Source organism: Prunus persica, chromosome G8 (genome assembly GCF_000346465.2).
Source record: "Prunus persica cultivar Lovell chromosome G8, Prunus_persica_NCBIv2, whole genome shotgun sequence".
NCBI classification, from domain to species: Eukaryota; Viridiplantae; Streptophyta; class Magnoliopsida; order Rosales; family Rosaceae; genus Prunus; species Prunus persica.
Genome location: NC_034016.1, coordinates 20,978,708 through 21,005,422, shown reverse-complemented (window position 1 = coordinate 21,005,422; position 26,715 = coordinate 20,978,708). Strand labels below are relative to the sequence as shown.

The window sequence follows — 26,715 nt, the reverse complement described above, 5'->3', positions numbered from 1 at the left end:
GCTAGGCCCCACTTAACCTAATTTAGAAATTGGCCATTTTTCAGTCCTTGCAATAATATTTGATCCATCAGCATCATCAGTCCAAAAAAGAATTTTCAGTCCAAATGTAACGCAGCTCATTAAGGTTCACATTGTAATTGACTTACTTCTATTTAATTGGGGGAGGCCTTGGCCACGTGCCGGCAAGACGGCCACCTGTTTTGTGGTGGCCGTTCAGATCTTCAAATTGGGAGGGCCTCTAATTTGCATAAACCTTTATACTATACATACACACGCATTTTATTTATAAAAAAAAAGGGAAATTATGCAGAGTTGGGAAATTAAGCATGGTTTATCAAATTACGGTAATGGGTACTTGTGAATTGAAAGGTATGCCAATTATGAAAAAGTCCAAGCTTTTGTTCGCCAAGCAAACATATTCTCTTGTGCATGAATGCAGCAACCAAAAAGCCTCTTAAGTGAATAATTTTGACGCAGGCTGCTATAGTTGCCGTAGCTTAACATCCAATATTTTGTGGCCTAGGCCTTTTAGCGAGCTTGTACACTAGTACATGTAACATCATTCATAGACTTAGCTCCTTCTGTACTGGTTAATGGGTCTCCAGCATCATAAGTTCTCTGTAACAAAAATGCAGGCTGTCTGGGTGAAGGAACTGCTGCATCATAATTCCCTAACATGAAAACAACTGCTGACATGGTTGGCCGGTCAGTGGCATACTCTTGCACACATAAGAGTGCAATTTGGAAGCATCTCACAACTTCATCGACAGGGTACAATTCACCCAGAGATGGATCGACGATTTCCAAGACTTTACCTTCTCTCCACAAGTTCCAAACCTAAAAACGATTTTAGATAATCAAAGTTAGCATGAATAAGTAAGGGAAAAACTACATCGTTTTCCACAAAGCCAGTAAACTTACATGTCCAACCAAATTTACGCCGGGATACTTGTCGTGGTAATAACCATAATTTTTTCTGCCAGTAACGATTTCTAGGAGTATAACTCCAAAACTATATACATCAGATTTCATTGAAAAATGTCCTTCCATTGCGTACTCTGGTGACATATAACCACTGCATCAAAAAGAAAAGTGATTACGAAAGCATAGACAGAATATGTTGAAATTAGCCTATGAATTGTATGCATTATCAAGTATTCCATCAGTTGGTGGTCTTGTGAATCTAGAAACTATTGTGATATCTTAAACATTTGGAGAAATTTTTAACTTACTATGTTCCAACCACACGACTTGTATTCGCTTCACTTTGGTCTCCTCTAAATATTCTAGCCATACCAAAATCTGAAATTTTGGGGTTCATAGAAGCATCCAGTAGAACATTACTGGCCTTTAGATCTCTGTGGATAATCCTTAATCTCGAATCTTGATGAAGATACAAGATCCCTCTAGCAATCCCATAGATGATCCCGAAGCGTACTGTCCAATCTAGAAGTGCTCTTTTTGTGTCATCTGGATGTTAAAAGTAAGAAAATAGATTAAATTCTTGCTTCCTTATTAGTTTTCAAGTGACAAAATAAAGCAAAAGGAAGACATACGGAATATGAAAGAGTCCAAGCTTTTGTTTGGCACATATTCATAGATTAGCATCTTCTCTTCATCTTGAACGCAATAACCTAAAATCCTGACAAGGTTCCTGTGTTGGAGTTTTGCAATCAGCACAATTTCATTCTTAAATTCCTCAGTTCCTTGACCAGAATGTTTTGATAATCTTTTCACTGCCACTTCTTTTCCATTACAAAGCACACCCTGAAAATATAATCCACATTTTTGTATGAAATTTACATTCTCGTGCCCTTGAAAGTGCTCTTGTGCATGCAAAACTAAAAACCGAGGCATATTCACAAAAATCTGATTTCTGATTTGAGAAATTATTCAAAGACAACTACCTTATAGACTGAGCCAAAACCCCCCTTTCCAAGCTTGTTTGCGAGAGAGAAATTGTCCGTGGCCGCTGCTATGGTTGTTAGATCAAAGAATGGTATGTCTGAGTGCATACTGCTTTCATCAAGTTCTGCAGTAGAATCTTCAAAGTAGGTTGACCTTGTGGTAACTCTAGAGGAATACTTATTTTGTCTTTGCTTACCTGCCATCAAATGCAGAACAAGTAATCTATCTAGCCTTTGTTTCATTAGCAAGCACAACTTGTATTTCTATGATCAGACTAAAGTGTGATTCATCTCTTGAAAGGAGGATTTATTGATGTGGGTGATCTCAGTGCAGAACAATTAGGTGACAAATGAATAGTGAAAAGAAAATAAATTTGTATCAGATATTCACCTTTTCTTTTCCTCCTTACCAACCAATAAGAAATGGGAACTACAAGAAGAAGGAACACCAGAACAGAAACTAGAGAAATTGCCAGTTTTCCCTTCTTGTTAAGTGAACGATTTGACTTTGCATATTGAGCTTCAAGGGTAAAAAAACACAAATAAAATCCAGCAAAATTTGAGATTAGTAAGATGGTGGAAATTTTTTCAATAAAAGGACTAACTACATACTATAGTCATAGTGCATTATAATGAGATAAAATTAGAAGAACAAATGGATAAACGAACTATTTCAATGAAGTGTAATCGAGTGAAAAATGATCTTGATTTTTAAGGAAAAAGAGATGAACCAACTACCTAACGCAATTGCATCAACTCGTACATAGAAATCCTGGCCAGCATTCGAAAATGTTCTAGTGTCCATCAAGTCCCCATGCCATGTCACGCATCCAAACCCTCCCCATCTCTCGTCTGCTTTTGCGCACGCCTTGCAAGAACAATTTCTCAAGCACTCCTGCTGGCATGCTTTCCAACTCAAATTCATGTTCACACGTGCCTTAGATGAGTCGGGTAGATTCACATGTTCAACCTTCACGAACCCATCCCCGTTTCCACATATAGATAGATACTCCGCTTTTCCTCACGCACCCACCCGACCCATCTCTCAAATACCAATCACGTGGCAACTTGGGTTCGTATCCGGGTAGGCACGTGCACTCGAACTTAGCCATATTGGATGGGTCACAATTGCTATTGGCACCGCACTTCCCATATTCATCACACTCCTCTTCTGGGGCAGACCAATACTTGATCCATTGCTGCCCTTGATCATGCCATATAGACCGTACAACGACTCCTGATTCATCGAGCACCATCCTCGAGAGGATTGATTCACTCATGTACATAATTGATAACTCATCTTGATTGTTCACAAAACTAACGTTGAATATGAAGTTTCTCATTTTGGGCACACCGCTCCATCTCTCTCCGGTCCATGACCCAGCCCGCCAGCGTGGAGCTTGACCCTTGTATAAAAAGGCCTGCGGAAACCCACTTGGGTCTATCCGATACGAATAGTTACCGATTCCCGGATCATCTTTAGATTTCCATGATGTGAGAAACCGATTCAACTTGGACCGCCGGTCTAGCCCAAGTTTCATGAATGGAAGCATTGTATTTGTGGGATGATCAAAGCCTTGCCACAATACCCTTTGGCTAAAACCATCGTCCTCAAGCAAAACAAGATTTCCTGTATCCAAAAGCTTGGCTGTCATGGAATTGTTTGGCGAAGAGACTGAAACATTAGCAGACCAAAGAGGGGTATTTTGGTCCTTCCCATAGATGACCAGGCCTCCATTTCCATGAACAGCTAGAAGTCCAACTCCAGAGGCATTATTATCAGTGACAGGAATGATGGGGTTGTCTCTGTTTGCAACCCAGACAATGGTTTGGTTTGGAACATTGTTGTACCAAATTCCAACATACCGGTTACGAGAATTGGCCGGGCTGAAAAACCCAAGTGCAAAGATTTTAGTACTGGAGAGAAGAACATCGCCATCTCTCATGGTTTGATTTGGATTTATAGAGCCAATGACAATGGAAGTGGAAGAGGGGAGGATTGGAAAGAAGTTGAGCAAAATCATATTCATGGCAAACCATCTAGTAGTAGAATTCATGGCTAACTTTCTCAATGAGTCATGCAATTAAGTGCTAAAGGAAGAAACATAGTTGGATTTGTTCTCAAGTAGAAAATGTTTCACCTATCTCACTAAGATGACAAATACTAAGCGACTTTCAGGTTCAGATGTTGATATGCGAGGAAGTCATAGACATGGATGACATTTCAGCAGGTCACGCTACTTATGAGATTTTCCAAGTCTTACAGGTTAAGGTCCCTCTTTTTTCTTCATTCAATAAAAATATCTGACTGCGAGAGAGGATAGTATTACGCATTAGAAAACCTCGGCAATCCCTCATGTTGTTCAAACTTTGAAGTTTCTTAGACAATCTCACACTCCAATGATTCTTAAATCTCTTCAAGGAATTGACTGAATACAGTATTATTACCGGACAAAGAAGTCCACCCTATCAGCTTTACAATATTGTTGATGTTAATGTTATACTCTAAGAAGGAATTGAAAATTACATAGAATTCTTAAATGATGAAATTTATATTTCTATCATTTCATTTACTGGCAATTGAAGATTTCAGTGTTTGAATTTATGTATGTCGAATTTTGTAAATGACAGAATTTTATAAATTGCATTATGGAAATTGTGAAATGACGCCTATTTTGATGGAAATTAAATTCGGGAATTTGATGCCCCTAATTTTCACGATTTTTTCCACGTGTTATTTAATAAATTCTGTACTTAAGTTACCAAATAAAAAAATTGTCAATTTCTCTTCTTAAATTCTAATCTAATTTGTTATGCTCTCAAGTGATCCTGGGTTCAAGCCCTACGTATCCTGTGTATGAGTTTTCCCTACCCCTTTCTAGTCTTCCTTTTTAAGTTTGAAATCACCTGAGATAAGGGATACATGTCAATGATTTAGTGGTGACACTTAACTAAATAATTAACAATGGGGTAAGTAGCACTGTAAAATTAGATTGACATAAATTTTAAATTTAAAAAAAAAGAAAAAAAAAAGAGCATTGTAGAATGCGATCAATCCATCTTTGGCCCACCAAAAAATATAATCTGTAAACGTTGATGTAAAATATATAGTATTTGTTGGGCTGGTCAAATTTAGGAACAATGATGGGGGTGGGTAGGGATGGTAATGGCTCGAATTGAGAGTGGGTATGTCATTCTCATCCTCATCTCTATTAAGTTTTTTCTCCCATCTTCGCTTTATACTGGCAATATTCATATCGGGGATTCTCTATCCCTACATTCGTTGGGGAATAGGTTCCCCGACCCACCCCATTACGAAAGAAAAAATCAATATATAACTATTTTACTGAAGAAAAAAAAAAGTACTAAGACAAGATAATGAATATATATAATATATACTTATAATATAAGAATGTTTATATATGTATTGGAAGTTAACTAAATAAATAAATACTGTGGCTTAAGATTTGTAAATATTATATAAGTATATAATATAATAATATAAAAATATAAAATTTAGTCGGTACAATCACTTTAATAGCATATACATATATTTTTTAAATGTGGAGGGTTTGAGTTGGAGATTAAAATACTATCCTTGCCCCTCCTCGAACACTATACCCAAAAAATTCTCCGTGCCCATCCCCATACCTCTTTTTTGTCCTTTATACCCAACCCATTAGGGTCGAATTCCTGTGAAGACCCTTATCTACGGGAAAATTGTCATCCCTAGAGGTGGGGTTGCAAATGGAGAATTGTATTTGTACATATTTCGAGTCCAATCATATCCAAACAATAATTCCAAGTCCAATAAATTTGAATGATGTAAGCAGACATATGGACCTCGTCCCCACCTTATATTATCATTATTATGATGAAGATGAACTAGTAGCTTCTTTTATATATATACAATCTCATTGAGGAATTTTTAAATAATTTTATTTGAGTGACATTTTTTAGTGTATCATACGAATATTTTTTCAACAATCTAAATTATTTATTTTTTAGATCTTCATTCATAGATCATTCTTGCAAAAAAAAAAAAAAAAAAGACAAATCAAAAACCGTTTCGATATCCAATTATGTCATATAAAATCAATGAATAAGGTGCTTCAAAAAAGTACTATAATTTTAATAATTCAATTGAGTGGTCAAATAATATCGAATTTAAGTAATTTTTTGTAAAAATGATCTTTGAATGAGTATCTACAAAATAAATAGTTTGAATTAGTTAAAAACAATACATATGCTTTATATAAACATTTAAGAGAACATATCTTGTTTGCTACCAACACTACAACACAAATATACAGTGAATATGTAAAAGAAAGATTAAAAAATATGGAGATGCGGGGTATCGATCCCCGTACCTCTCGCATGCTAAGCGAGCGCTCTACCATCTGAGCTACATCCCCGTCCTGCTAATATGTCCTCATCTAAGCTACTAAAATCGAATTCAAGGGTGGGTTTGGCATCCCATTCAAAGTAAGTGGAAAAAGAAACGTTTTCTTTAGACAGCTTTTTTCCACTTTTGCAAAACCCGCCGTTGGAAGGCAAAGCCAAAGATTTATTCGTTGGGGGTGGTGGGGGAAGGGGGAGCAATATTAAATTATCAAATTATAAATAAAACTTTATGTGGCCGACCTAAATCAAGACACAGACACCTGTACTTTGCCTACCCACTACACGTCAAAATCTCCAACTAGTCTTTAAAAAAAAAATCTTTATCTTTTCTTTTTTGTCCCGATATTTTCTGCACACTCTCCATTGCATGACTTTCGTGGGGCCGCCCTATGTCATTTATAGTTATGTAGGTTTCCCAATATGCCCTCAGTAATTCGGTATTATCTACGGTCTTTTTTATTTGGAAAAGTCCGATAAAATAATTATATAACATGAAAAGAAAGATCATTATTTTCTGGTTTTATCGAATACTATAAAGTAACTCCACTTCTTCTACTAGTTTTCTAGTTGTATCAATTTGATCATAACAAACATTTTATAATTTTTTTTTACCAAACATGCACAAATTATAAAACAATAGAACATGAAGGCCAATATAGGTGTGGATTGAACTAGAAAATAAGTCAAATTGTACCGATAACAAGTGTAATTTAATCAATAATATTGATAAATTGTGTGTTATTTTTTAAGAAGTACGAATAGAATGTTAGATTTAGATGAATATGATATGGGTTATATAAATAAATAAATAAAGTAGATTATTGAGTTTGCATAACTATAATGATGGATCATGTAATTTACATTTCAATGATACTACTAATCGTTCTATAAAAGTATGATATTTTCTACGTTGTTTGCAATATGTTTAAAGAGGTTAATAACTAATTTCAGGGTTAGATGAGGAAAAAGTTCACAGTTGTGCTTTTCATATATGGTCAAATTCATCAACGTGATCCAAGTGAACTTGTACGTAAGCTGAGAGAAAGCCAAAGAAACTCTCAAACACATAAAGTAATCTATATCATCAGCTCTAATTTGGTGTGACTTCAACTGTATATAATTTACATTTGTACACATATGAGATAATTAAATCCCAGTTTTTGTCCAAATATATTTCTATATTCATATAGCAAACCAATATGGATCCATCTTTATCGTCAAACCTAATTTGGTGTGACTTCAGCTGCATAATTTGCATTTTAATGCATGATAAATTTATAATCCCACTTATCTTTGAATATATTTCTATATCCATATAACAAACCAATTTTGAGTGCTTCAAGCTATCTAACTCGAGGATGAGTTTGATATTTACCTCAAAATCCACTTATGCTAACAAATAATTTATTATATTCCACATTTGAAGCTATGAAATAACATCCAAATTTCTACTTGGATCATAATTTATGTAGCAGATGATTATTGATTTTCCATGAAATTAGCCACCTAGACACCATGCCAATGTATAATCAATATATTATTTTTTGTGGATGAAATGTATAATCAAAATTTGGCACAAACTATGCATATTCCTATTTTTAACTCTAATGGCGTAAGGGCAAAGGAGTCAACTGACTCTCTGTCTAGGGACTAGACTAGACGGATGATGAAATGCCATTCTTGTAAATCCAGTCAAAATGAGGCCCACATGTGTAACCATGATACATTATACAGTATAGGGAGCATGCAGTGCGCAGTACACCAGTAGTACCCGTAGGCTCTGTAGGTTTTTCTATATACAACTGTAGACAGTCATTTCAGATTCGTGTTCTCTTTTCTCTTATTCAGATCTCTCCGGGGTTCAATTTCCCAATCTCCATTTTCATTTTGATCCCAAAAATATCAGACCTCAAGAAGAGGAAGAAGAAGAAAGAAGGAGAGGAATCTTACTCCGTCTGATCTAAGTCATCTCCATCTCCCTCTCCGTCGTGACTTTACTGACAGTTTTCTCCTTCCTATTGGTAATTTTCTCTCACTTTCTCGAGAAAATGGTCGTGGTAGTTAGATTCAGGTTATGGAAAGTTTCTTCTTTTTTTTGTGGGTTTGGTGAAATCATTTTTAATCCGTTGCTGAAACTAATTTTCATTTTTTATTTTGTAATTTACAGTGACAAAGAGGATTTTGGCTGATCTGAATCTGATTCGGTTCTGGGGTCTTCGATTCGGTGGCTCTGTAGTTGATTGCTCTGTTCTTGTGCGGATCCTGTTGTCCATGTTCGATTCGGATCTGTTGTGGAGAAGATCTAGAAGTTCAGTTGTGTTTTCTTGCAATTCGAACCCTAAAGTTGCAATCTCTTAGCATACAGTTTGAGCCCTGGAATTGAGTTATAACTGTAGATCTAGTTGGTTGCTCTCAGAATCGTTCTAACTCGTCCGAGTTATACTCGTTGACTCAGTGAATTTTTCATAATGGAAACTCTTCTTGTTGTGGCGGAGCCTAAGAACCAGTACTACAACCGGGTCAAGCCACATGGGCCTGTCCGATACGGCCCGTCACCTTCGAAGGACTTCAGAGCGATCAATTGCCGGACTTTCCAATCCGGCACAGGTATACTCCCTACCCCATCGAAGAATTGCTCTACTCCTGTGTCCAAACGAGCATGCTCTTCTTCTTCTAAGATAACTACACCTGGTCCAAACAAGACACCTACCCCTAGTGTAGGTTCACAGTCTGATAGTAAAACACTTGGTAAAAGCACACCAATTGCTATCAATGTCAAAAGCTCGAAGAAAGAAAAGCCTTTTAATGGAAGTTTTTCATTTTCTGAGCTCTGGGCTGGCCCTGCTTACTCCAACTCTCCCCCACCTAGTTCTCTGCCAATACCCAAGTTTTCAATCCGACCCAAGAGAACCGTGTCGCTTGAATTGCCAAGCTCCGCTTCTGATATGGAAATGCACCCAACTCACCCAATTGCCAAGTCTGCACCTGCATCCCCAACTAGGGAGCATAGCTCTTCTGCAAGAGACCTCTTTCATAACGCTGACTCTGCGACCAGGACTCTACGTCGCATTCTGAATCTTGATGTTGACGATGAATGAAGAGCAGGGGAGCAGTAGGCTCCTGTAAATAAGTTTAGATTGTATATAGAGTGAATAAATTGGTTGGTAGTCCTGGGTTGTGATGAGTGTGTTTAGTTTTCTGTGGTGGTGCTACAATCGACAGTCTTGGTTGTGGTGGGTCAACGATCTCTGGATGTTGGATGTGAAGTTGGTCTGAGAGATGAATGCTTGTTTGGAAAAATGGGCGTGGTATGTGTACTGCGGGACTTATGACATGGATGGAACTGACCCAAAATTTTACGGAAGCAGAAGGGAAAAAGTTGTAGGCTTGTACTTTCGAAGTGGATGGTTGCCTACATTCTGGCATGGGATTGAGTAACTGGCTACTCTTTATGGAAGCTGAGGGAAACTACATTATACTTGAATATTAAAGTTCTGACTTTAACTTTTCAATGTAATCTCCTGACATATTTACTAATTTTCGTTATCCCTGTAGAGTTAGGTTTAGGTCTCTAGTTCCGGTTACGGTTGTATATGCTTTAGAAAGTCAAGTGGTCTATCCATACAGAATTCTTTAGGTTTCTGCAGGTTTCTTCTTCATCTTTGCATCTTCGTTTCCTTGCATTTAGATTTAGTGCCCCTATAAATAGTCTTGACACTGGTTAGTCTCTTTGTTCCTTAGTTAAATGTTGTTCCTATTGGCTGCCTTAATCTTCTTTCATTGAATCTCTGCTTGGTCTGTTACTGTTATGGCCCGATTTGCCTTCATACTCTAAACATAACTTTCTTTACTTCTAATGACAATCTGACCCCTTTAACTACACTCTTATCAAGGGTGTTCTCCCCCTTCACCATCTTTTCTGGTTTTTAAGAAAGAAAAGAGGGAAGGGGCAGTGATTGTTGTTCTTTCCTACTTCTGCTTTGTTGCTTCTTCAGTTCATAGGGTTGGTCAATCTGTGTTTCTCTGTTCTGTTTCATGTCTTGAGTGGAATTACCTATTAATTCCTTGTTCTTGCAAATGAATGGTGCCGATTGCGGTCCTCACATCGTTTTCATCCTTGGAGATTGTTGATCTCGCCTGGCCTTCAACAAGGTAATACATCTGGTTTACTGTTCGACCTTATTGTTATACTATATACTCTTGTATAGTTTGATTCAGTGGTGACTGATTTCTTCTTAATATGTTTGAAGCAGGGTGCAAGTTGGAAAATTATTCAGGCGGTGGTTTCTTTAGCGGTTGATAATCCAAGTCCTTTTATCTGTAATAGTTCCTTGGACGAGGCAAATGCAATTCCAGTATATGGTCACCTGTGTCTAACAATGCATGATGTCCGTGGGAAGCTGCTTACTCTGTCTTGTGTACCAAGATCAATGGAGTCAATATGTTGTGTCGAGCAAATATTTGGTCTCCATGTTTGATTGTCTATTTAAATTTCAGTGTTAAGTCTGTTTGGTATCGTCTATCTGGACTTGGATGGTAGTGTGTTTATCTATCATCATCTTTAATTCTATGTAAGTTATACATTATGTTATCTATTTAATTATCATGGTACGATGTTTTGTTTTATTGATATTGAGGTATTGGGCCGTTTCATGGATTTCATCAGCAAGATGGTGATGTTGGGAAACCTCGGAGTAGACTTTTTATTATTGGGATTTGAAACTTTGACATTTTCTCCAATGCATCTCGCGGAGAATTCTCAGGTCTAGTGCTGAGAAAGCTTTGAGATTAAGAAGGCCAAAAAAGATGCAGATAATTCCTAATGGAATAGGAAACTCCAAGAAGTTGCCTAACCTATTCCACATTTCAGTGAACAAATGGTTAGCAAATTCAATATCAATAAACAAGTGGGTTTACGTGAATAGCAATGTTTTGCTATATTTTCGGTCAATCACAGTATGTAAAGTATAAAGTTATTGCGGGTGCTATACCATGATTGGCCGAGGATCTAATGAACAATGATAGTCTTGTATTCAATCTGGTTGAGTTTATGACTGCAACTGTATTTTCTTTTTGGCCCCTTCAAATTCAATCATTGCTACTCTGTCATTGGGAAAATTCTAACTTTTTGCTCTGCTACACACAGAGGCGTGAACGTGAATAGGAGAAACCGGTTGATGAATGGTGGTGAATGAATTCATTAATACTTGCATCAAAAGTAACATTTGACAGACTTTTAGCCCAGTACTTCTTTTTGTTGGATCCCTTTACGCAGCCTTTAGCTAAAGTCCTTTACCCCTTCCCTCCCCAGCAACACCAGAAAGAGGGCCGCTTGGCTTCTTGGTCACTTGATTTCATCATCAGCCTTTTCTCATTTCAAGCTTTTCTTCCTTCCCTTTATAGTTTAACAGGGGAAGGGTTTGATTTGAAATGATGCTGCAAGCAGTTTGGCAAGTAAGATTTTCGTTTATCTTATCAAAGTTTCCTAACAACTACTAAGTATTTAATTATCTGGGTCATCTGGAATAGGTCTTGAAAAGGAATTCAAGTTTGGATCCTTACCCTTTTTTTAAAATTCATTTTTTTTTTCTTTCGCTTATCTTATCCAACTGTCACCACTTGATAATTACTCAGATATGTTTATATGTCGTGTGCATGAATGAAATGAATTATCGGTCCCCTTTGTATGATTGATAAGAAAAACACAAAAGCTGGGCAGGTTTTGAGTCATACATCATCACATACTGAAATTAGACCCCAAAAAAAACAAAAGAAGAAGAAGAAAAAAATCATCTGCTAGAAGTTCGCATTAAGAAAAACAGTGGGTAGACGAGAACCTCAGGGCAATGAAATAAGTCTTCAAATAAATAAATTAAACTCTACAGCAACAAACTAGAATATCTCCTCCTCTCTTTATCTTTTATCTGCAGGGGAGGGGAGAGGGTAAAACTTAAAAAGCCAAAGACAAGATAAAAATTGAGATCTACCAGTTTTCTGGTCTCCAAAAATCATCAATGGGAAAACAGAGAGAACTCAAGAACAAGTCCTTATAGCATCATCAAACTCTGAGTTCCCAACTTCATCTAAGAGCATTTCTTGGTAGCGGCATTCACGACTGCAGAAAGCTTTCTCACCTCTGCATGATAAATCAAATGCAAATCCAATATGTTCATCTTCCATAGAACATGAAAAATATATCATATGAAAACAAAAACAAGGGGTCATTGAAACAAACCTGTAAATGTAGATGTCGTTTTTCTGCTCAAGATTCTTCTTGCACGTGTAACAGAAGCTAAGGAAACTCACCGAGGCAGAGCTGGACTGATCCGATAAGCTATAGAAGCTTTCTACAATGCAGTTATCAAATATGTGGGTTGTTCTTGGATTTGGTCCACGAGATATCACACATGTATAATCTTCAGAAAGCTCCATTTCACTCACAGAGGCACACCCTGTGGGAGCCTGAGCAGAATTTGAATGCTCTGTTTGGATGCCAGAGATAGCAGACCCAATTGCTGATGATTGGGAATTCCGAATCTTGATCTTGAAATCAGCTGGAGATTTCGGAGACTGAGTTGGAGAAAGAGCAGAGGCTGGAAAGAGAGGGATTTGAACTCTAAGCTTAGTTCCAAACAGGACCTTCCCGCTGTTGGGTTTAGAAGCATTGTCTTCAAGCTTTTCATCATTGAGTGTCTCAAGCAGAGCAAGGCCAATGCCTTTGGGCTCTGGTTGGTGCCAGGAGCTTTTGTTTGCTGATACAACTTTTGGGGTTTTGGGTTGGTTTTGATCATATGAAAATGGGGTTGCAAAAGGAAATGGCTTGCTGTCAAGAATTGAAGTTGGGCTTATCAGAGAATCAGTTTCAGAATGACCCTTTATTGTGAAAGCTCTGAATCTTGGAGAACCAAAGAAAGATGGGGCTTTGGTGTAGTTTTTTTGAGTTGGAGATGATTGGGAGGTGTGGTCAGCCATCAAAGCTTGCTTGCTGGTCACTGCTCTAGATCTATTCCTCAGCATAACTTGCTCTAACCAAATGATTCTAAGCCCCCAAAAAGTCAAAAAATTGATCACTGCCAAAGAGGAGAGAGAGGGAGAGAGAAATTAATCCAAGATTGCCATGAGAGAGATTATAAAAATAGAGTGAAGCAGAGATAATAACAAAGGATATTGGAGAACTTACTCAAAATGATCAGAAAAATCTCACCAAGAAACCACTATGAACTGCTTCAAGTGAGGGTCTCAAGAATCGCCTTTTGAGTTCCAAAAGTAGACTAAATTAAAGGCTCTCTTTTTCTTCAACAAGCAAACTAATGCATGGCTCTACAACCATAAAACTAAAAGAGAAATAATATAATAAAAAAAATGAAAAAGGAAGATAAAAACAGAGTCTCAGACTGAAAGGCCTTCCTAAATCTCTGTAGCCTCCATGCCTGAATGCTAAAAAACAAGCAACTTGGTAACCTCACTTCCTCCTGTTTCTTTCAAGTACTGCAGCATATTAAGACTCAATTTCCCACCAAGATTCATAGCAAACCGCATGCATGCCATGTGATCAAGGCAGACATATAGAGAGAGAGCAACCCTCTATCTATATCCTCTGTTGTCTCAGGCAGAATTGGCATAAATGCTTTGCCACTTCCCATGACAAAAGAGCCATCATCACCATCAAGTAAATATGAAAGAAAAAAGAAAAGAAAAGAAATATAAAGCTCAGCTCCTCTCCTTTTCTTGGCCTCTCTCTCTCTCTCTCTCTCTCTCTCTACAATTTCACTTTTCTGGTAGTGGGTTTTGTATTCAGTTTCAATCCTGTAAAAATGAATTTGCAACTTGGCAAACAGAGAAAGTGAAAGATGAGAAAGAAAAGGCCCTCGGTTTTGAAGGGAAGAAAAAGAGTTGGGTTTGGATGTGCCTTTTAAAGAGTGAAAAAACAAATGAGGGAGGCGTGTTTTTGTTTGCATGAGAATTGGTGGTTTTGACCACACAGACCCACAGCCTCAGAACCCATAAATTAATATTTCCATTTAATAATACATAATCTTTTGTATTTTTCTCATGCTAAATAAAATAAAATAATATACTCTCTTTCTGAACGGATTATATTTTGTCTTTCTTTGAAGAGTCTTCCCTCTCAGTTGGGTTTTTTCTTTTTATTTTTCATTTTGTATTTTGTCGTGATTCACTTGGACATAGTGCGAGAAATAAAACGCACGCACTCATAGGAAATGCTGAGCTCACCCTCACGATTCATACTATTTTTTAATCTCTCACATGGATTATGGTAGAGCTATGCGCATAATAGAAACCTAGCAGATTTTCGACTTTTGGGTTAGTGTAAAATGCCTAATTTGAAGATAGGGTATAGCTTCGTTGATTGAACTTTTACATTTTTATTCATGTTGGTAGAGATTTGAATCTCTATATATCTAAGAAATATTTCTATAAACCCCTTTTCTCAATTGTTTATACTAAAAAAAAACAGCCTAATTTTGCCTCTATCATTCCAAATTAGTTGTTGTTTATATGTTATTTTTTTAAATTTCGCTTTGGGACCTCAAGTTTAATTACTCTGATAATAAATAATAAAATTTTGTAAAGGCCTCACAGCGGATTGTTTAGAGTAGCGATTTTGACACTCTTATTTTAGTCTAGGCACTTCAAAATTGAATAATATTATCTTACAAGATTATTCCTCCTTTGGATAAGGATTAAAATATAATTTAACCAATTTTGTCTATAGTTAAAAAGAAAATGATGTGTCAATTTTAGTGGTGTGGTGGAAGCTTGGATTGGTCCAATTGGGTGATAGGGCTTGTGGGGCTTGCTTGTTTGTTAGCTCTCGAATAAGTGATTAGTGGGGCCAGAATAAAACAACGGGCGTGGCTTTGGGTGGGGCCTGCGGGGCCCACTGAAAGTAACGGGTAGCGAAATTTTTTTGATTCTTTCACTCACAGGGTTTAATGTGCTACCAGAGACGTACACTACACCATCGCCCCTCCTCCCTAAAAATCGTTTGGCGTTGGTTACGTAAACCGGTGGGGCCCTCTTTTTTAACTCCACTCAGACATCATCCCGACGATCGTGGGCCCTACTTTGGGCCCTACCCCTTTTGCTTTGCAACCTTGACCCAACTCTTGGGCCCAATTTTTTAGGTTGTGGTCAAATGTGGGCTCCACGGCCTCTTCAATACTGCACTTTGTACTTCTAAACTCGGAAGGAGAAGTGATCATACATAAGTTTAACTGAGAAACAAATGTGATTATGGGAAACAAAATCATATAATTATTTGGATGGTACATTGGATTAGACATTTTGCTTTTATTAACAGCCTATATCTAAATTCTAATCATGGCAAAAAAAAAAAAAAAAAACAGCCTCTATCTAATCCACAATAAAGCAAAGACACACTAAAAAGAACAAAGCAAAGGTTGTTCATGAAGTTTGTTTCCCTAGCTTATTCAATAACAGATGTTTATGATCTTTATCCTCGAGGTAATATCTACTAATGACCGTTAATTAATATAATCATAGAGAAACAGCTCATGTAACTTTTTGAATCGATGACCGTCGTCCATGAAATTGAACTTAAGGACAATTATAATATGAAGAGTGTTAATGTCAGTCGCGCGTGGACGCGTGATGCTTTTACAGTTATTGTCGGTTGTGGGTCTTGTAAGAAGTTTTATATTGATCAACAATCATAGTATACTTACGTCCAAACACGACTGATGTTAGCGCAACTATTTGCATTATACATTTAATCAAACTTTATGCATAACTAATGAATCAGATGGAAGATGAACAACAAAATATTTCAACTATAGCATGATCAAGATTTCACTTACTATAACCTAATTAGTGCTCTCCATGATTGATGTAGAAGTAGGTGGGGGAAATATAGAGCTGCTAGTAGTGATCTGACCCACACGCTCAGCATCGTCCAATTCGGGGATGGATAACGAACCACTCCAGACGTCTTCATCGATGGAGTTAACACAGAAAGGACCCCACAAATGCTATCAAACATGTTGAAGTCAATATCATCATGCCAAACCAAGTGCCATTACATGATTTCAAACAAGATGATGTTTGTCAGTCAATAATTTTTTTGCTGCAAAAAATTGTAATGAATGAGAGAGAGAGAGAGAGAGAGAAAGAGAGAGATGCATAATTGGTTTATTGACTGAGGCACTAAATAAGGCTCTTGGCCTTTCCTCAGTTTTCTTAAGGCGTTGAATTTTTTTCATTCATAGAAAAGACGTAAAAAATATAAAATACAGACGAAGAGTTGAAAATGGGGCTCTTGGATTAAGTAAATTATTAAGTAAATTAATTTACTTAGACATGATTAATATTATATGATCTCTTTTGATTTCTTTTGTTTGCGTGATGATGTGCCATTGCCATGTGGAAGGAGAGAATTGAAAGAGAGCCATGAAGTGGAAGGATGGGGTCCAAGTTTGTTTCAGTGGCGTAATGCATTAGGAGATAATCAACTTTCATTAAGATAATTAATCAACTTTCATTGAGATAATTAATCAAGTTTCTGAATTAGGATCAAAGTAGTTACTTGAGGTGCTTGCTTTTATTAAGATGGACCCAGTATGATAATTATAATAAAATGTTCAAAATATCTGGTGCGTAGAAGAAGTAGACAATCCCAAATTAGCTATTGCCATGCCCAACCACTTTAGTAAACCATCAAGGATAAAAAGAGACTATTTCCTAAAAGATAATCACTAACCCGAATAATTAACTCCGTTGTATGGTTTAATCTAGTGATACTCCTCTTCCACAATGTTAGAACAGTTTCTAAAGTTCGATTCGCTGTCCTCCGATAAAAGAAAAAACGACATCCTTTGCATGGTAAACGGTTTCATGTTGATTGTTTTCCTTCTATGACCAACATCCAAAACATGTTTAGTCAGGGTTAGGTGGAATCTGGTTTATATATTAAGACATAGTCCTAACCAAGGAAATAAAGCCATAGCCATGATCCTCACTTGTAACCTAAAAAATGTTGATTTTTATGGTTTGACTAAAAGGAGATGATACAATCCCTTCATTTTCTTGCTGGTCTGGAATTTAATAACATTAACAACAAAGGAATTTATCTAGCAGTTGGTCCATAGCTTGGTAGGTTGTACCACATAGGATCCACTCTACCGCAGATACAATTTAAGGCTACAAGCCCCACCAAAACTGTTCAGTGCAAATCAACTCATGTCTCACAAAGAAACAGGCATTGTAGTTAAAAGCAATCTCTTGAATACAGCCAGGCTTACTCAAAAATTGATTGCAAGTTGCAAAGGGTACAGTTTTCTAATATCTCAAAAATAATACAACAATTTTGTTACAAAGATTTGAAAGAAAATAAAAAATAAAAAATCACTAGGGTTACACAAAGTTCACAGTAGGCCTTTTGCCGTTGCTGGAATCACATCATTTTTTGATTTTCTTGTCATTTCTGCCTCTCTTTCTAAATTCTCGTTTCTCCGTAGAGTACTGCTTTTTTATTAGCAAATTGCTCATGGATGTTTTCAAAGCCTCAGCTGCTGTCAAGAAATAATTTTTGTCAAAGGAAACTCTTCCTTGCAACTTCTCGAGCAATTTCTCGCTCCTAGGGATCTCATCATCTTCCAAAACAATTGGCCCATGCTGAACAAAATCAGGACTGCTTTCCTTAAAGCCAGAGATAACCTTGACACGGGACAAACAAGGGTGTTGAGAATCATGCAAGTTTGAGGCACCGGTTACCATCCACAATAATCCAGAGGAAAAGCTAGTCCCCAAGCTTGTAGGTATAAAGGCATCTCCCTTGATAGAAACCACCTGCTCCAATCACACAATTGTTAATAGCCACTCTTTGTTTGCGTCATGATAAATTATTAGCAATTTAGCTCCAAGTAATGTCATGCAAGACGAAATGTGTCTAAAGAAGACAGATTCATGGAAAGTAAATTCAATTAAAAATGCCTGATAACAGGTCAATGTGCCCTGTGATAGGGTTACATTCTTACAGTTCGTAATAATTGACTAATTGAGGTCCTTACCTTGGCAACATAGAGTGTTTGAGCAGAAAGATCACAGCTCAACAATATTATTCCTTGCAAACTGCAATGGAATAACTTAACGAGTATCAAGATGATGAATAAACAGAGAACCACTGTACGAAAGAAGAGACAGAAAATCCAATGTATAGGAACTTGCCTTTGGACAGCCACCGCAACAAGGGTGCTATCTGGGATGGTGCATAAATCAGTAACAGCAGCATACCTGTCTTCTATTTCTTTAGATTCTAAAAGTCCTGCCTTCAGAATGAAATCAAGTAAACAGCATGCCAACAGAAAAGTCGTTTGGAAACAATAAAGAAGTCAATGGGAACTTCAGGAAACTTAGAACAACTGAAGTACCTTTTCTCTGATATCACAAGTATCTAGGAGAGATCCTGAGGAAATATCCCATAGGCGAACCTGCCAAATCAACACACATTAATTGCTCTATAGTACACAAGATGCACCTTGAAGCAATTCAAAGGCCATGAGTTGCTATGAATCACGATTACTTACTGTTGAATCACCACTTCCAGAGACAAGGAAACCCTGGGGGCATTCATGAGTGCAAACAAAAGCGAGGCAAGAAACAAACCTGCCAATAGATGCATGAAAGTGAAGATAAGTAAAATTTAAGTAGCAAGAGGATTTCTTAAACACATAGGTAGTTATACATAATCCACCCAATCAAGATTCAGTTAGGTTAATCCACTACCATATATTGGCACCTAAATCCTAAGTATCCACATGTTTTATGTAGAATTGCAAAATTCATAAGAAACAGCAAGCTCTGCATTATCTATATACTTCATCCACCGTCCTAGAACAGATGAGATATGAAAAGCCACTCACTCTGTATGACCAAGGGAAAAACTTTGTATCTCATGGGCTCCATCTAATGGCTTCTTGGGAAACACAGTAACCTGGCAAAAGAAAAATCATGTGAGCTATGTGGGTAATGTAGCTATCAGATTATTGGATGGGTTGCAAAGTTGGATTACTCGAATTTTGGAATCCCGATCAGCACTAAGGAAAAATCGGCCATCTGGTGAAAATTCCTGCCAAAATTACGACGTTAATTACCACTCATCTCATGGATATCAGGTGGCCATAAAAACAATTTCCACCTACAATATAAGAAGAACCACTAGTATAGAATAGGAAAAACTGAAACACGAAGAAGAAACAATCCAGGAAATCTTTTCTGTATCAATGGGTGATTGAATATAATAGTTGAACCTAAACTTGACACGGAAGTCAATGTACTACAGAAAACCTTGCCTATAATATGAAACCAACTAATTAGACAAAGTATGACTACACACACATGTCAACCGGAGAATGTCAGAATTTGATAGATTCAAACGTTAATTTTCAAATGGGGGATGATTTGGCACTCCAAAACTCACATCCCACACTCCTCTACCACTCACATATGAGTGCAAGAGGTAATTTAAGGGTGATTTTGGAGTGCACCCTTTTAAAAAAAGTAAGGTGCGAAGAAATTCTCAACAACAGAAAAGAACTCACCAGGCTTGTTATGATGCTGCAATAGTGAGAAAGCAGTGGTGCTGCCTTCTTATTCACAAAATCTTGATCTCCATTAAACCCATCCACAACCACAACCCAAACAACCCCAAATTTGTCAGCAAAACAAACATAGGAACCATCATTGCTAATGGCAACTGCGCTCACTCTTTTCTCTGAGCACCTATAACAAAAGTCACGGAAATATTTTAAAAGAAGAAAGACACCTTACATTGCATCAAGTCTGGATGTTAGAAAACAAATGTAGTACAATACCAAGGGCAGGCCTTTGAGTGGTATCACATGTATTTCCATGAAATATCACCCTCAAAATTAACTATAAGAGTACCATTAAAGTTTAACAGCCAATAATGTCAAGAGGGATTCAATAACTTACAAGGAACTAATGCAGCGCCACGATTCGGTCGACCATATCTTGACAAGTTTATCATCACCAGCAGACACAAAGAGCTTCCCGTTTGCTCCATAACGAATGGCTCTTATGGAATCCTTATGAAGAGAACCATCAGAATCATCTACCAAAGACACCGCACAACCCCCACTGTCAAAAAACCACAAGGTAAAGTAATTATTTTCAACTTCCAATTATCCTGGCATATTACTCAAACTCAAACAGAGCTTAGAGTTCAAATTTTGACCAAACTGACACTGTGTTTAGCCTGTATAATTCAAAGTACACGGAGACGCCGTCGTTTTAATGTTCAGGTACTCGTAACAGAATGGTATCGTATTCAATGAAGCCAAATTTTGAAAGCCAAATAACAAGGCACAGAGAATAGTGGGGGAAATAGCTTACAGGAGGTCGAAGACGCGGAGGTCCGACCCGACAGCGACTGCAACTGAATTCTGGGTCGGGTGGACTGCAATTAGGGCAGGAGCCACCTCACTATCCTTGTTTGTCTCTCCGTTTTCCATCGCAGCGTCCTCCATTGTTGCTCACAGAAAGGTCTTGTTAGCGGTCGTCGTCTTCAGGGTTTTGCGTTTCAGGCCAAATTGGGGTTTTAACTTTTGGGTTTATGGAAGCTATAGCCCATTGGCTTATGGGCTCTGAATTTTATTTTATTTTAAATTAATTAAACTGCTCATGTCACGTCAACAACTTAACGGTTTCGTAGACGAAGTTAATGGAAAATGATAAAGTGGTACAAATAGTAAGATTTTGGAGGATTAAGTGAAAAATTTTGAAATCCAAAAGGCAATTCCGACATTCGAATCTAGGGAAAAACAGTAATTAAGCTTATTTATTTAGGGTGTTGATTTTCCCACTTCCTTTTGTCCATTTATACTCCCTTTTGGTTTTTTTAATACTTTTTACTATAACATACAATTCCAACAAGGGAGTGTAAGTGACAAAAGAAGATTGATTGAGAACATATAATTTCTAATAAAGGAATGTAAGTGGACAGAAGATGAATAGGAAAATCAGCTCCATCTTTTTATTTAAGTGGAGAAACTTGGTTGGAAAAAGAAAAGAAGATATTCTATACCTCGACCAAGGGTAGAAATTGGCTTTGGGGCTTTGGCACAAGTTTTTCCAAAAAAAATTCATTTTCTATCATTTATATGCTTCCATATCATCCAAGAAGTAATGCATTTGTTGAATAGCATTGGCTTCCCCATGAAATAAACATAAATGAAAGAAATTTAAGAAAGATGCGGACATATAGAAGATTCTTTGTTTGATTATCCAGGAAACAAAAAGGAAAACTAGTGCTTCATCCATGACAATAGTTCATATAATTCTTGGACCACTAAACTGTTGCCTCTTCCAATGGTGCTGGGCCTTTTACCGTTACCTTGGCATACAGGAGTTCCAAGAGGAACTCTCAAGCTGATGTTCAAAACATGAAACAAGGCCGAAGATTACGCCTAGCAAGCCAAAAAATAAAGGTAGCCAGCATAAGGCCAATTCCTTGTAGCAGGAATCAAAAGCATCAAGAAGAGCACTTACGAACAACAAATAGCAACTTGAACAAACGGACACCTAAATTCTCAACTGTGTACAACCAAGAATCGTTCCACGGCACCGTGTCATTGGAGCTGCCTGGCGCCAAGTCGGTCTTTCACTCCCAATCGTGAGAACATCAACATCAGACATTGGCTTGATTTCCAAGTTCCATTGGTCAGGGACAATCACCCCACCAATCACATAAATCTCATCTGCTAGTCCAGTCATTGCAAACCCAATTCTGCGACCAAACTCAGATGCCGAAACCAATACCTTCACTGATTCTCTATCTTGCTTGGAGATAACACCATGGCTCATCACATAAAGTGCACCCTTAACAACTGTCATTGGACCCTGTTGCCAACCATAATCCTCCACCGTCCACTCATGCCCCACATTGTCCAAGACTTGCACCGTTGATAAACCCTTGTGTAAGACATGCACCTTTCCTCCAATCACTATTCCTGAGCATGCAGAATTATGAGTGCGATGGAGATCAGGAATTGGATCCCACGCATCCTTCTCAGGGTCATACATTTCTGCCTGAGAAATTGATTTTCGACAGCTGGTGAAACCACCTGCAACAACAATCTTTCCGCCTAAAACACAGCATGCAAACATCGCACGAGGCACAAGCATAGATGCACGTGGTGTCCATCGCCTAATTACAGGATCATATGACCACACCTCATTGGTTGCAAAGCTGCCATCTTGGTCGCCAGTCTGTGGGTCAACAGCGCCACTGCCACCACCCAGAACAAACAATTTTCCGGCAGCAGAGACAGCACCAAAGTGAGAAAGGTTTCTGATTTTAGAGGGGAGAACAGGGAGTGTAATCCAAAGATCTCGATGAGGGTCATATAGCTGCCATAAATTATCTGGGTCAAAAGCGGACACGCATAGTAGATCCTCACATGAGCCAACCTCCTGTCGAGCTCTAAAAAGTTCAGGGCTACGAATGGCAGCTTGCCAGGAACGAGAAACAAGCTCCAACTTGGGATGGAGATAGAAAGGAACCCATGCAAGACACCTAAGGGAAACAGCGTCAGGGAGACCTTCTATCAGTTGTTCAGACATAATAATCACAGTTCATCTGTTTCAGATGATTCTTCACTGGTGATTGTTGCTACTCGGTGGCAGCACTGGCACAAGCAATCTGAAGAATCAAAATATGAGGTTATGCTAAGAAGAGAATAAATTCGTTTCAAATTTTCAAAACCAATGTTTCAATGAAGGTGTATTAACATTAGCAAAGGTGCACACAGAGGTAATACAAGTCATTGTATTTTCTATCCAACCTCATACGTAATCAGAAAATAAATGTGACATGTTTCAGCATTTTTTTCCCTTCCCATCTTACTATATATTCATTTCTAACGAATCTGCCCAAGGAATGTCAAGATGTCCGAGTAAACCTATCATCTAGTATGGATTAATTGCTGCTCAAAATCACTCCTATTCAGCAGTTTAAGTTCTGATCCCACTTTTCAATTCAATATTTGGCCTTTTTTTTTTCCTGCAGATTGACCCAAGTAATCCTACTCCAGTTTCATCCTATGTTTTGAATATAAAAAGTTTATCCCAGGATGCCATAAAACTGAACTAAACAAAATGCACAATACTAACAAAATTTCACTGTGAGAAACCACCTCATCAATTATTGCAATGCCCTTGTGTGCAAATACAGACATATTCTACTCTATTTTCTCCTCATTCAACAAAAACTTTCAGAAAGAAAACCCATTCAGATGCATGCTAAATACAAAAACTTTTGACAAAAGGCATCCATAATCCTCTTGATAATGCTAAACATCCCAAAGACTTCTACATTTCAATGCTAACCCACAGTGCATAACTGATAACATAAAGACCATATAATGTTCATTAATTTTCAACAACATTAGAACAAATGGTGCTTCATTCAATTGCATGCTATCAACTAAACTAAATGTTGTAGAGAACACAGTTCTCTCAATTAGAAAAAACAAAAAAGGACAAAAGAAAGAAATACAAAGAAATTTGGAGTAAGGAAATAAACCATGATGGTCAAAAGAAATACGAACAACAATAACACCTAAATGTAATAACTTATACACTACTCAGTAGAAGAGCAAGGGAGAGTTAGTATGAAAAGATCAAACCCACCCCAGTCCCCACCCCTAGACAAATAAAGAGGGTAAAATTGATTCTGCACAATTCGATAAGAAGATAAGAAAAGAAATGCGAATGTTAAATATCCGAACAACTGAGGTTTGTTGACATACTGATATTGTAATATAGAAAAACATGGCTTCATGAGTATGACTGCTCTCTGTTACTTACCAATTTCTGTGAGACGTAAACAAAACAATTCTCTTCTCTATGCAGAAATCCCTAAAAAAAAACAAAAAAGTTAAAAATTTGACTTCATGATAATGCTTATAGATATTATAAAAATTTGAAATTCATGATATAATAGCTTATAGACATGATATTCAAAACAAACTTTAATGTGTTACATCATTTAGGTTCAAGCTGAAAATTTTCTGCCGTCAGTCCACCTGAAGTATAACCAGTAATTAAGATATCGCCCCCAGTATCAGACTACTCAAAGTCAAACACCGCAGACAAACACATATAACATTTCAATTATAAGCTGATTGTTTGTTTGCAAACTCTCAAGCAGACATCACTCTCAGCTATGGCATAACTATTTGCCTGAAGGTGGAATTCACACACTAAACGAAAACCCATCAGGTAAGAGATCCGCCGTAGCATTACTTCAAATATGAAAACAAAAACCACGCCCAAAGAAGAAAATAGCTAATAGGTAATTCATAAACTGCAATCAGACTCCACCATTTGTGCATGATTCAGGCCTCATGCAACCAAATTGGGTTTGATTCACATGCATTACTACTTATGTGGCAAAAGTATGAAAATTTAGTTTCAACTTTCAACCCAAAAACAGAATCAATCAAATTCATTCGCCAATTGATGTACAAGCACAGAACTTTGAAACTGGAGACCTAGTATTATACTACAATTCTTGACCTTTAACATAAAAACCATCTCCAATTCAACACAAGGAAAAGTGGGTATTCAATAATTCCAATGTTAACTAAAAAATTCAGACAATTCACGGCAAAATTATGGTCGAAATACAACTGAAACAACTCTAATCGTACATCATTCTTTCCTTGCTCATGAGAGAGAGAGAGAGAGAAAGTGGATGTACCTGAAACACGGGACCGGCTGAAGAACACAAAGATTTGGGCTTTGCTGCTCAAATTCTGAGAGAGAGAGAGAGAGAGAGAGAGAGAGAGAGAGATAAAGGGGTAGCGTTTGGTTTTCTAGGCTGAGAGGATGACTTTTCAGGGCTATCAAAGAAAACGCCGAGTTACAAAATCAATGTTAAGTGCGTGTTGTCTTGTTTGCAAGGGCAATGTGGTTTTTGAGCGTTATGGGACAGATGGGAATTCGGAATTTGGGCTTTTCCTGTGTTTTCTTTCACTTACCCTAAAAACCGAATAACCCTTTGTTTGTGGATATTCCTAATTTCATTTCCACATTTTCTCTACAGCTTTTCTTGTTCCTTCCTTCTCTTTTCCTTCGCGCTTTGCCTTGCCAATGGCATTTTCGTTATTTTTGCTTCATCTCATGTTGAAACGTGCATGGCACGTGGCTGCAAAATCTCACCCAAAAAGAGGAAAAAAAAAATTCTGGCTTTTTCTTCATGAATCATTATCCTTGCACGCATATATGATATATCTACATTTTATGTTCTCCTTCCAATATACGTTCTAGAATTTGATGGCATATTCCGTACAAGAAAGATTAATTTGTAGGACTTTTCCTTCCAATAAATTAAACTGGTGCCTCATATACCTAATAATGTACCTTGCCGTGTGGAAGGTTTGGTGTATATTTTGCTGTTTGACTGCAGAACAGAGCTTTCAATAGGGTGGGGGGCTGCGTGTAAAACAAGCAATACATACAAGCAATTTTGCATTGATAGACCTACAAAAGTGCTTTTATAGAAGAAAGAAAAGTTGGATTATTTTATCTTGTGATGAATTTACTTAAACAACACGATTATGTGGTCAAAGCCCATGATTTTGAGGTTGATATAGTTGCTGTTTTCAGCTGCCCCATTCATATTATTGTCAATTGACTTCATTGGAACGTGTTAGTGGTGACAGCTTAATTAATCTCTATGATTTTCAATGCTTGATTTGCTTGTGTTCATATATGGCAAAGTAGAAAACCTGTGACTATTTTATTTGAATTCCATGAGGGGCTGAACCCCACAATCAAAGGAAACAATGTGATTTGGGGATCAAATTGATCATGATTACCTGAAGGAGAAGTTGGTGCTCCTCCTGAGGGGGAATCTGCTGGAGATGACCCTGCAAAATCATGATCAGATAAGTATATGGACCCTGCACAAACACACACACATATATATATATTTAAAAATTAGTAATCTTTTGTATACCTGTGCATCGGTTAATAGGCAAAAAAACTTACTTTTAATGGGGATAGCATTGTTTTCCCATCCCCGGTCAATAACATAATGATAAATGGAAAAGTTAAAGTTATTTGATTCATCATTACATTAGTGGTCGAAGATAGCAAAAAGTGTTATCCCCATTGCATGAGAGTTTCTCACGCTAATAAGGGTGTCTGGACATGGCAAGCAGACGGGAGGGCCAATGCCCCTGCCTGAGTCTGATTAATGTTCACTTCACACCAAGGGAAGAGGAGCTTCCATTATAAGAACCTCACAGAGCGACTGTGGCTGTGACCTGATCACATTAGCAAGCTGTGAGCAACATGAGGAAGCATATAAAATAAAAAAAGTCAAAACCAAAAGTGA

General features: G+C 37.5%; 3 protein-coding genes, 1 long non-coding RNA gene, 1 other non-coding gene and 1 pseudogene across 7 annotated transcripts; 1 reads left to right on the top strand and 5 right to left on the bottom strand.

Moving 5' to 3' along the window:
• Nucleotides 431-3,987, bottom strand: LOC18768013 (annotated as a pseudogene). The gene is made up of 7 exons (XR_002272920.1): nt 2,646-3,987; nt 2,299-2,427; nt 1,908-2,104; nt 1,557-1,767; nt 1,233-1,470; nt 922-1,075; nt 431-837 (listed from the first exon to the last, which is right to left on the bottom strand). The product of XR_002272920.1 is annotated as a G-type lectin S-receptor-like serine/threonine-protein kinase At1g11410 (transcript).
• Nucleotides 6,250-6,322, bottom strand: TRNAA-AGC. Its single transcript has one exon. It is a non-coding gene; the product is annotated as a tRNA-Ala (tRNA).
• Nucleotides 8,074-10,941, top strand: LOC18766680. Its single transcript, XR_002272921.1, has 3 exons — nt 8,074-8,332; nt 8,479-10,463; nt 10,565-10,941. It is a non-coding gene; the product is annotated as an uncharacterized LOC18766680 (long non-coding RNA).
• LOC18768638 (protein MARD1) lies at nt 12,089-14,260 on the bottom strand. Its single transcript, XM_007200392.2, has 3 exons — nt 13,492-14,260; nt 12,547-13,381; nt 12,089-12,447 (listed from the first exon to the last, which is right to left on the bottom strand). Coding segments are annotated over exons 1-3 (939 nt in total). The 5' UTR covers nt 13,493-14,260; the 3' UTR covers nt 12,089-12,344.
• Nucleotides 17,535-20,922, bottom strand: LOC18768348 (tRNA (guanine-N(7)-)-methyltransferase non-catalytic subunit wdr4). The gene is made up of 10 exons (XM_007199806.2): nt 20,706-20,922; nt 20,286-20,450; nt 19,892-20,072; nt 19,363-19,419; nt 19,214-19,284; nt 18,878-18,956; nt 18,722-18,781; nt 18,519-18,619; nt 18,362-18,422; nt 17,535-18,140 (listed from the first exon to the last, which is right to left on the bottom strand). Exons 1-10 carry the CDS (start codon nt 20,837-20,839, stop codon nt 17,751-17,753), a joined length of 1,299 nt encoding a protein of 432 aa, XP_007199868.1. The 5' UTR covers nt 20,840-20,922; the 3' UTR covers nt 17,535-17,750.
• Nucleotides 21,503-25,433, bottom strand: LOC18768039 (F-box/kelch-repeat protein SKIP30). 2 transcript variants are annotated; one of them, XM_007200267.2, is made up of 3 exons: nt 25,075-25,433; nt 24,180-24,230; nt 21,503-23,013 (listed from the first exon to the last, which is right to left on the bottom strand). In XM_007200267.2, exon 3 carries the CDS (start codon nt 22,932-22,934, stop codon nt 21,894-21,896), a length of 1,041 nt encoding a protein of 346 aa, XP_007200329.1. In that variant the 5' UTR covers nt 22,935-23,013; nt 24,180-24,230; nt 25,075-25,433; the 3' UTR covers nt 21,503-21,893. The 2 variants fall into 2 exon arrangements, with proteins under 2 accessions (XP_007200329.1, XP_020426402.1); XM_020570813.1 differs by lacking the exon at nt 24,180-24,230.